The 11,564-nt window shown below is 38.4% G+C and overlaps 1 protein-coding gene across 2 annotated transcripts in view; it reads right to left on the bottom strand.

Annotated features, from left to right (window-relative positions):
* Nucleotides 1–6,046: 6,046 nt before the first annotated feature.
* LOC144956009 (uncharacterized) overlaps nucleotides 6,047–11,564 on the bottom strand; it is a 10,709-nt gene continuing 5,191 nt past the window's right edge. For both annotated transcript variants that reach the window (XM_078886280.1, XM_078886282.1), the window contains exon 3: nucleotides 6,047–9,207. In XM_078886280.1, coding sequence (XP_078742406.1) covers nucleotides 9,024–9,207 — 184 coding nt within the window. In that variant the 3' untranslated portion in view covers nucleotides 6,047–9,023. The remainder of the gene's footprint in view (nucleotides 9,208–11,564) is intronic.

The following is an 11,564-nucleotide window of genomic DNA, read 5'->3' as shown; positions in this document are numbered from 1 at the left end:
AATCATGTCGTAACCACGGATGTCGTTATTCCGGGGTTTTCAAGATGGCGAGAAAAGGGGGCGTAGTGAGACCCGTGAGTAAAACGATGCGATGCTCAGACCAGTGCCTGTGATAAGACACGTCCCGACCTCGTCAGAATGTGTAATCTTCCTGTTGATAGATGCTTTACCAGTTACACGTTCACTCTCCAATAGGGTTCAACAGTTGTGACGTCATTTCTCTCGTAACGACGCATAGTAACTGGTTCTTATCTAACGGAACAATGGCGGACGCCATCATCTCCATCAGAGCCCTTATGAAATACTTCTCCGACGAGCATAAAAGTGTATCCAGAGGAGAAAATAATTATAAATCTGATCATGTTTTGACTTTTATGTATTTTGATCACATGACATGTGAATAAGTTCGAGCCATCATGAAGAATAAAGAGTACTGATTTATTTTGTTTAGTAACCAAGCAGCTGGTTGCTGGACGGACGTGACGTCAGACTATTAAATCCTATTTATAGTGTTGTCATGTTTTGATCGTTAATATTGCTCAGGCGACTCGTCACAGCTACTTTAAAGACAATACGAAAGTGATGAATTAAAGTGCAGATATCAGTAGAAGATAAAGATCTGAAATAAATGTGTCTGCCACTGTTTCATACATATTTGTTTTCACATCTTTATCTTAAAGGCGATAAAGCTATGTCGCTATTTGAAACTATTTATTAGCCAACCATTTTGCTCGCCTGAAAATCTGCCATTCAGAGTTTGTCCTCAATGATTTTTACCTTCTCACAGATGATGACGTCACGAGTCGGTGCATTTGGGGCTGTGCCCAAACGTTGTTCTCTTAACATTCGCCACAAAAATACTTAAACACTAAGTCTGTAAATCCCCCCCCCCCCCCCCAGAAAAAAAAACCAAACAAACCAAAAAACAACAAACCAAAAACAAAAACAAAACAACAACAACAACAAAAAAGAAACAAACAAAAAAAAAAACCCCGAAAACGACTAATGACAAAACTTCTTTTCCTTGACAGGAAAAGTCGAGTTTTTTTGGTTAAGTCGACGAGATGACATCGGTCAGAAAAACGAGGTTGTCTATTTATTACGTTAGATTTTTTTGGTATCAATCGTCTGTGTCAACAGCCGATTATCGCCGTATCGATTTCGCTAGACAGGTATTTTAATTAAAAAAAACTACTATAAATGTTTTTATTACTAATAACATATAGAAAATTAAAATGGGGACCAGAGGCCAATGTCGCTATTCAGGAGTGTCGTTATCCACAGGGTGCCTTCTAGATACATATAACTCATTATAGACATGGATGAAGTAAAAACATTTTCAACAAATAGATACATGCCCCTTAGTCCAAAGTAACTATAAGAATGGGAACCATTTCAAAAATATCGTGCGTTTTGGTGGAGGTGGGAAGGGGGTGATAGGCACCCATAAAAAGAAATTTTACAAAGGGTGAAAATAACATCAATAAAATCATTATAAATGCTATTCAATCAGGTATTTTGCATGTAAGGGGAAGTAATATGTATTTATAACGTTTAAAAATTGATCATCCTATATAGTGCAATATCCACTAAACGTGCTCAAAGCGCTTTACAAGCAGTCCCAAGCCATGCAGGTCGAGACGTGACACGGTAAATTTGACATTGCAGGATATTTTTACACCTGAGTACCATGACAAATCGAGCCTCAAGAGCCTCAGCCAAGGACACACTTTATTTTACGTAATTCAGAGCGAGACTCGAACCCAGGACCTACCGACCACAGGTTAATGCCATATCACAAAACCGCAGAGCTGCACATATCGGAATGGTCAAATACTACAGCCAAAACAATTCCCCAGTGGAATATTAAAAAAAAATAAAATAAAAGTGGTTCTTCAGAGCCATTAGGTCTACGGAGCCGGAGTTTGTCCCGGGTTCCTTACCTCATATAACGGACCATAGCAATTATAATTGAGCTTTTATATAGTGCATTATCCACTAAATGTGCTCAAAGCGCTTTACAAAGGGTCCCTGACCAGCAGCAAGAAAAGAAGGTGACCACAGTCCTCTCAGTTGTAAACGATGTAGCAGATACTGTATGACCAAAATTGTGAGTACACCATTCTGTTTGTTCCTTTGTAGAAGAAATACGAGGGGACACACAGCAAGAGTAACCATCCCAACATCAAAAACAGACGCCCACATGTATTCGTTTTTCCCTTCCACTGCCGGACTATGGAATAGCCTCCCAGCTGAAGTGGCTGAAAACGGTTGCCAACATGCCTTCATGCGATTGCTAGAGCTCACAACGTGACTTTTTAAATCTAGATATGTTGTTTTTTTTTTGGGTTTTTTTAAAAATTAGTATTATGTGCAGAGTTTTAGCAAGTTTAAAATGTAAAACCCTACAAACTGTGGAGTGATCCTCGACAATATTGGAGGTTTCCACAAGACGAAGAAGAAGAAGAGCAACACGTAACATGTAGAACGAGATATGACGCCTTTTAGGCATTGTTGCAATTTTTCGACAGAGACAACGCTGTTGACGGCCATGTACTCATTTTACACCTGAGTACGGTGAGAGAATGTGAGTAAAGAGTCTTTTCCAAGGACTCAACTATACGCCGAGCGAGGCTCGAACCCATGACCTTCCGATCCAAAAGCGAGTGTCATAACAACCAGGCCACATAGCCGCACTCGCAATTGTTTGTTACACTTTTTGTAATACAGCCAGGTGGTGTTGCCGTATCAGTGAGGTCGTGAGTTCGAGCCCCCATCGACGCGCATTTTAAAAATTCTCTTTTGTCTTCCGGCACTTTTCTACTCACTCAATTTTCTGTTATTTTCATTTGAATAAAACACTAGTCTATCGCGAAGGACTTTCCGCCAGATCTCACAGAATCAACTACCCATTTACTGCTATATGCTGTATGGACAGGGGAAGGAAGGGGGGGGGGGGGGGGGGGGGGAAGAGGGTAAGAATAAAAATCTGGACTTCAAACGGGATCGATTTATTGGAGTGTGAAGAGAGTAGAGTGCTCTACCGTGACCTTCATAAACTCACAATGGCCTCATACTTACAAAATAACAAAAAAAACAAACAAAAAAAAAAAACAAAAAAACAACAAAAAAAAACAACAAACAAAACAAACAAAATAAAAACAACAAAAACAAAAAAAAAAAAAAGAAAAAAAAAAGACTATCTACAAAAAATAAAAAAAAAACACAACAAAAACAGAAACAAAAACAATAAAAAACCCCAAACAAAAAACAAAACAAACAAACCCCCAAAACCCCCCAACCAAACAAACATTTCTTTTTATCATCGGGTTTCACAGCAAACATTTGCATTTTACATACATAGATAAAAGTAAAGTTGTTTTTCCCACACCACGTGCACTTATTAGCAGGTCTGATCGCCCAATTCCTTATGGGTTCATTTTTGTAATGGGAATCTAAAAAAAGAAATAAAATAAAATAAAAATGAGGCCAAATACAGTCCATTACAACGATGTGGATTCGGATGTCAAACCTGCATATATATGTACACCTCGGCCCACAATCAGCGTGTTGAATATCGCAAAAGTGGGTGATTACTTGTTTTATAAAAAACCACCCCAAAAAATTATTGGAATTGCAATAGGATTCAACAGTCGTGACGTCACTTCCCTTGTAATGACGCATAGTAACTTAATAACTGGTTCTAAACTATCGGAACAATGGCGGACGCCCTTATGAAATACTTATCCGACGAACAGAGAAGTGTATCCAGAGGAGAAAAACATTATAAATCTGATCATGTTTTGATTGTTATACATTCTAATCACATGACATGTGAAAAAGTTCTAGCCAGTATGAAGAATAAAAAGTACCGATAATCTTTGTTTAGAACCAAGTTGCTTGTTGCTGGGCGGACGTGACATTAGACTATTGAATCCTATTTTCGATAGAGTCGTAACTTAAGAAAGAAGGTGACCAGATGACCAAAATATTTTGAAATAAAAATATCTAGTAGGCTAATGAAAATAAGAAGAGTCGTTGAATATGACGTCATTGAGCACACTAACTGGTGTGCACGAGCGTAGTCTTCGTTAACTTATAGCCTGGCACTCGGGCTTGTATTGTGACGGCATTTGACATTAGTACAACGCCTACTGGATTTCGTGAATAGTGCTCATGGAGTCAATGATGCCACTGGTTAACTATTAAATACAACTCACCATTTTTTTTTCATTTGGTGGTCGTCGTTATTTTTTGTTTTTGTTTGTTTTTGTTTTTATCAGTGTCAGACCGTCGCCATCGTTCACTTATCGCCTGACACTGACCAAAAATGATGTCAAAAGACAAGTCTTTGGCCGACAAAGAAAACAAATCGTGAGTTGTATTCAGTAGATCAACCAATAGAATCACTCGTTTCCTTGAGCTCGACTAACGACAACTCACTAGACGCTGCACAAAACTAAAAAAATGACGTCAAACTAGAAGTCCTAGTGGGTTCGAGTATCAGGTTATATGTTAACGATGGCTCCTGTCTATGGGCTAATCCAATGTTACCTGAACGAAACAGAACATGCGGGTAACAGTTAAATTTGTTGTCTGAATGCCTCAAAGCGGTATTATATCGGGGTAGTTCTGATGCTAAAATTAGAATTTTTATACAAAATATAAGACTTGTTTTAAGGCCTTATGTTTGAGTATTGAAACTGGATACTCTTCTTCTCGTCTTAGATGCCTTTCGCGTCTCGACCGAAAGATCGGGTCGCCTTGGCTGTTTCCAGTATTTCCTGTGTGAGGTGTCTCCAATATTGCCGGTCCTCTGCTAGGGTTCTCAGATTTTCAAGGTCCCCTGCCGTTATGAGACTAATGCTTTGTCCAAGTGTTGTGAGGTTTTTGTTTAGGATCACGGGGAGTGTTGTGATCGGTCTTCCTCTGAAAAGGTTCCCGTGTTTTTGGAAGTATCCCGACATGGCTTGGTTTGCTGGTATGTTTTTGTCCCTGCGTAGTATGTGACCGAAAAGTTGCCATCGTTGTTGTAAAATGTCAAGGGAGATTGGTCTTTCTTTTGTGATCTTATAGAGTGATTCATTTGAGATCTTTTTGGGGTATTTGATGTCCAGTACCCTTCTTAGCTGTGTGCGATGGAAGGCATCCAGATGTTCTTCTTCGGATTTTGTCAACGCCCAAGTGCCGCAGTTATACAGAAGTACCGGTTTTACAAGAGCATGGTACAGTTTCAGTTTGGTTTTTCTCTTTATTTTGTCACCTCTAATCCATACATTGGTGAGTTTACTGAGTGCGGCGTTTGATAGCTGTTTTCTTCTTTGTACATCCTCGGTGTCTCCAATTAGTGAGCCGACTTTCTTTGTTCTTTCCATTCCTCTTTGTTCCTCGATATTGTTGTAAATTCGGTTTTATTGGCATTGACTTGGAGGTTATATTTCATGAGGGTATTTTGTATGATGTCTATATTTGCTGGTGTTGATCCAATAAAATCGACATCATCTGCATAGGCGATTTCTCTAGGGATTGCATTCTCAATATGAGTCGTTGGTTTTGGAATGACTTTTCGAACTTCTTTCAGAGCGTGTTCTAAGTATATTGTGAACAGAATCGGGCTCAGACTATCTCCTTGGGGGGTCCCGATGTTACTTTCGAACTGCGTCTGTTTTGTGGCCCCGTATATCCTTGGTTGTATCTTTGTGTTGCTGAGGAGAAATCGGATTATTCGGAGCTCGTCTTCGTCTACTATGTTTGTTAATATCTCCAAAAGTTTTCCTCTGTCGATCGTATCAAAGGCTGCGGACATATCGATTCCGGTTATTGTTATGGATATGTTTTCTTTGAGTGCCTTTGCTGCCAACCATTTATGTGTCCATACAACGTCCGATGTGCTTCGGTCTTGGCGAAACCCGCTTTGGCTATGTGATAGATAATTTTCTATTTTCGGTCTAATTCTGTTGAGGACAATAGTTGACAGTGTTTTTCTTATGGTATTCAGTAATGTTATTGGGCGCAGGTTGTTTACGGGTCCTTTCGTTTTTCCTGGTTTTTGTATTGTAATTAGGACACCGCTGTTTATGTCCCAGTCTTTGTGTGTTGAGAATGTTTTGTTCATTATGTTTGCAATGCTCAGATCCAGGGAGAGGGTACCGCATTTCAGCAGTTCAGCGGGAATTTCATCTTCGCCTGGGGATCTGTTATTGTTTAGGCACTTTATGCTATTTCTAACTTCAGTTGTTGTGATGCGGTTGTTTAGGTCTCTAGGGTTTCCTGAGAAGGGCGATATTTGTGAGACTTGTTTGTGAAATTTCTGCTGGAAGTGGTCAGTTACAATGTCAAGGATATCGTTGGGATTTGTTGTCTGTTTGCCAAATTTATCCTGTAGTTTTGGGTTCTCGAATGGTTTTCGGTTCAGAGATTTCGTCGCTTTGAACATAGACGATGCGTTATTTTTGGACTTTTCTATGTCTTCCACTTTTTTGTCTAATTCCTCGTTTCTGTGTTTTATTGTAAGTGATCGAATTGAATGCAGTATTTTGTTTCGTTCCGTTTTCAGGTTTATTATTTCTTCCGAGTCTTTCGTGTTTTGTATCCTGATCCTAAGTTCTTTTTGTTGCCGCGATAGATCGTTAATAGCGATGTTAGGCGTTCGATTTGGTTTGTTCTTAGTTGTATTAATAGAGCCTGCACTTTCTTCCCCGCATATTTCATTGCCGCTTGCGTCTCTTTCCATTCATTGTTTGGATTACTGTTTTGCTTTATTTTCCATAGACTTGAGTTAAGTTCATATTGGTAATGAATGCGACATTCTCGCTCATTTACTATTTTTGCCGTGTTTATTTTGACTGCCGTTTTACCTTTCTGTCTTCGTTGTCTGTACACATTTATGTTGAAATTCGTTTTTACAAGTTTGTGATCGGATGTTAGCAGTGTACCACCGTATGATCGCGAGTTGGTTGAGTAGTGTTTATGGCGGTGTCGACATATGATATAGTCTATTTGGTTGTGTATTGTTATCATTTTGTCTTGGATTTGGTCTTTCCTTTGTCCTACCCATGTTGTCTGGTGTCTTGATGGGTGGTTGAAAGCACTGTTTGTTATGAAAAGTTTTCTCTGTTCACAGAACTGGACTAATTTTTCTCCGTTATCGTTACGTTTTCCTTTTGAGTATGATCCTAAACATAGTGTGTCACTGTCGAGACGTTTTCCTACTTTGGCATTAAAATCTCCAGCAATTATTAATATTGATTTGTTTCCTATTTTGTTCAGTGTATCGTCTAGGTCTTTGTAAAATTTATCAGTTTCCTCTGGGTATTGTTTTGCGCGTTGACTTGTTGGTGCGTAAACATTTACGATTGAGATAGTGAACGTCTTCTTACCGTGATCGTCTTTGTTATCGTTATTCTGGTTCCTTGAATTGATCTTACACTTAAGCTCAAGAACACATATTCTGTCCGAAACATTCCATTCGTCACTAGTCAAATCCCTGCAGTTTTTATTTATGAGAAATCCACATCCATAGTGAGGTGAACTGGAAGCAAAGCACAGCAGTCTGTGACCATTTATTGTTTGGTCGACGCCATCTTGGATCTTCGTCTCTTGTAAACACAACACATCGATTTTATAACTTTCTAAATCTTGACACAGTTGTTCCTTTCGAATGTTACTTTTAATAGATCTTAAGTTAAAAGTTCCAATATTAAGATTAGTCCACATCAGGTAAAAATTAAAGATTCCACACAGTGAATAAATGGAAACATAAGACTATCCACTGAGCCGAAGCTCAATGTCAACAGGTGTCAGCCATGTTGTCCGGTTCAACTGGATACAATTTCTGAAAATGACAAAAACGAATGTTTAACATTTATGGCTACTTTAACATTCCTGTTTGACATATGGTCGTCGGCTTTGAAACTTATGGGTTGACCGTAGCCATCGTTAACTTATAGCCCGACACTGACAAAAACATTAAGTCAAAAGACAAGTCTTGAGTTGTATTCAATAGTTCAACCAATGGAATCACTTGTTTCCTTGAGCTCTACTAACGACGACTCACGAGACGCTACACAAACCTAAAACTGATGTCAAATTATAAGTCTTAGATGGTTCTAGTGTCAGGCGATATTATGTTAATGATGGCTCCGGTTTGACACTGACCAAAAAATTACGTCAAAAGAAAAGACGAAGACCGACATGAGAAAGCGAATCGTGAGCTGTATTCAATAGTTCAACCAATGGAATCATTTGTTTCTTTGAGCACTACCAATGACAGCTCAATAGACGGTACATTATACTGAAAATGGCGTCATAATACACTTCCTAGTGTCGGACCGTAGCCATCGTTAATTATGACCGGACACTAAGGCTTGTCTTTTGACGTCATCTATTATAGATTAGAGCACCGCTTTGTGAGTTGTCGTTAGTAGCGCTCATGGAATCAAATGATATTATTGGTTGAGCTACTTGTGGTCGTGGAATTGTCTTTTGACCTACTTTTTTGGTAAGTGCCAGGCTATACGTTTACGAAGGCTACGGTCAGACTATATCAGTTAACGAAGGCTACGGTCAGACTAAATCAGTTAACGAAGGCTACGGTCAGACTATATCAGTTAACGAAGGCTACGGTCAGACTATATCAGTTAACGAAGGCTACGGTCAGACTATATCAGTTAACGAAGGCTACGGTCAGACTATATCAGTTAATGAAGGCTACGGTCAGACTATATCAGTTAACGAAGGCTACGGTCAGACTATATCAGTTAACGAAGGCTACGGTCAGACTAAATCAATCAACGAAGGCTACGGTCAGACTATATCAGTTCACAAAGGCTACGGTCAGACTATATCAGTTAACGAAGGCTACGGTCAGGTTCTCCTCAACATAATATTGTTTTGAGGCAAATGGTCAAATTTGGTTAACCAGCCCAGCCGTGTCCATCAAGAATCATGGGCAGAGCTTCGCGGTCCAAAGCCAACGATATCTTTATATCGACTGTTCCTCTATTGTCTGGGCATACGTCCATTCAATTGTCTTGTCCACCGGTGCTCTGGCTGTAGCGTACCGTCAGATCGATTCCAGGTCCCTGGCGATACCACGGTCTCCATGTCTTGACGCGGTGTCGAATATCCTCAAAGAAGTAAAAGACGGGAAGCATGTAAAGGCATTGAGTCTCTTGCGTGTACCAGCCAAGATATATGAATACAATGCTGAGGATGATTTGATAAAAGGAAAAGAGACATGAATGCATCGCACGTCTAATTCACGTTAACTATTTAAAAAAATATTTTCATAGAGTAAGTGGGCATTGGGCTTGATCAGTTACTTATTTGCAAGCCTGGTTCAATGAACGCATTTACAGTACAGGCTTCATTCACTTTTGTTATAATAGTCGATATTTTGCGTTGGTTTGATAGTATTAAAGAGGTTGCGTTAGTACCATGAACATAAAGGAAAAGACTCTAAACAAAGTGGACGAAGTCCTCTATTCGTTTGTTAAAATACGATGACTTCCGCCATGCGCAGGGCCATTTCCATTTTAAATGATTTCTGGGTCTAAATCTTTATCTCAATGCATGGTAATGGTTAACTTTAGGCTTATGAAATTCACACCACTTTTTCCTTATAAACGCTAAATTAGTTTAAAACTAGATTCAAAAATTCCCGTGGAAAGATAGACGCACCCCTTTTAATGCAGACTTTTAAGCAAGTCAATTTTAAAAGTTTCATTTCAAACTTATATGTCTGATATGTATGAGTTTTCCAAATAATAATTGTCTCTAAAATATTAGTTTTTGTTTCGAAATAACCAGCGATCACATCGTCCTCCGCTGTCCAGTCACTAAACTTGAAGGTGGCTACGAAACCATCCTTAGGGCGGAGGAAGACTTTAGAAGTGGGGTTGACGAAATACATTTGGAGGTGTAGCCATACGCTACTACTACTACTACTACTACTACTACTACTACTACTACTACTACTACTACTACTACTACTACTACTACTACTACTACTACTACTACTACTACTATTACTACTACTGCTGCTACTACTACTACTACTACTACTACTACTACTACTACTACTACTACTACTACTACTACTACTACTACTAGTACTTGGGTGTTCTGTTAACCAATACCAGTACAACTGAGATCAAGGCAAGAACAGGAATGTCAACAGCAACACTAACTAGACTGACAAAAATATGGAAAAATCCAATCAATTTCGAAATAAAAATTGAACTGTACAAATCATTGGTACTTTCCATCTTACTATACGGTTCCGAGTCGTGGGCATTAACTACGGGATTAGAACGCAGGAGGAAGAAGAAGAGGAAGACAAAGAAAAATTTGGATGGACAAGATCAAGGAATGGACAGGACTGAAGCTGGAAGAGGTCTTGGAGAATGCCAACAATAGAGAAGATGGCGGAAAGTGGTGAGAGCTGCATCCGATGTACGATCATCAGATCATGGGATGAATGAATGAATGAATGAATGAATGGATGGATGAATGAATGAATGAATGAATGGATGAATGAATGAATGAACGAATGGATGAATGGATGAATGGATGGATGAATGAATGAATGAATGAATGAATGACGCTCCCCCAACCTTTATTGGACAAAACTATTATAATCATAAGTGTCCATAACGTGTTTGAAGGCAATCGTCTTCATCATGCTAGTCGTTTTCATACGCAACCTCTATATTGTCATTACGACGAGCCCAGCACAATTTAGGATATCAAACATGCAAATAAGTAAAAGTCACTATAATATAATAGGGGCTTGAAATGCTTTTGTGAAAAGCGCTATACAAATGCATTTCATCGTCATCATCATCATCATCATCATCATCATCATCATCATCATCATCATCATCATCATCATCATCATCAGGATGATCATCATCATCATCATCATCATCATCATCATCATCATCATCATCATCATCATCATCATCATCATCATCATCATAACTACAGTGAATAATGATTATAATGATAAGTAATAATAAATGATAATGATGATAATAATAATTTTTAGATTTGCCAGTGATTGTGTGATGGATGATAAAAAAATAATTAAAATTGGCAGTACAGATGAATGTTGATTCCCAACCCTATTCTACAAAAAATGAATAGATTATCATCATCATCATCATCATCATCATCATCATCATCATCATCATCATCATCATCATCATCATCATCATCATCATCATCACCATCATCATCATCATCATTATTATAATTAATATTTTTATTATAAATTTAGTATCGTTAAAATAGTGGGTTGGATATTCGAGTTTCATTGCAAACAAAACATGACTAGGGAGGGCCGTATTGGGAACTACGTATAGTTCGAAATTTTAAATGAAATAGTTTAATAATACTCTTCTTACATCCCTCCAATAAACCCATCCATGTTATTTCTAATTGATTAAAAAATAAAAAAATGAAAAAATAAATAAGAAAATGAAATAAATAAATAAATGCTTTCATTGATTATAAATGCATGAATAATGACAATTGGGACTGAAAATCAATAAGTTTTGTCT

Source organism: Berghia stephanieae, chromosome 10 (assembly GCF_034508935.2).
Source record: "Berghia stephanieae isolate SIO BIC M18660-M18661 chromosome 10, UCSD_Bste_1.3, whole genome shotgun sequence".
NCBI lineage: Eukaryota > Metazoa > Mollusca > Gastropoda > Nudibranchia > Aeolidiidae > Berghia > Berghia stephanieae.
The sequence above is the reverse complement of the archived record's forward strand: the minus strand, read 5'-3'. Positions and strand labels throughout refer to the sequence as shown.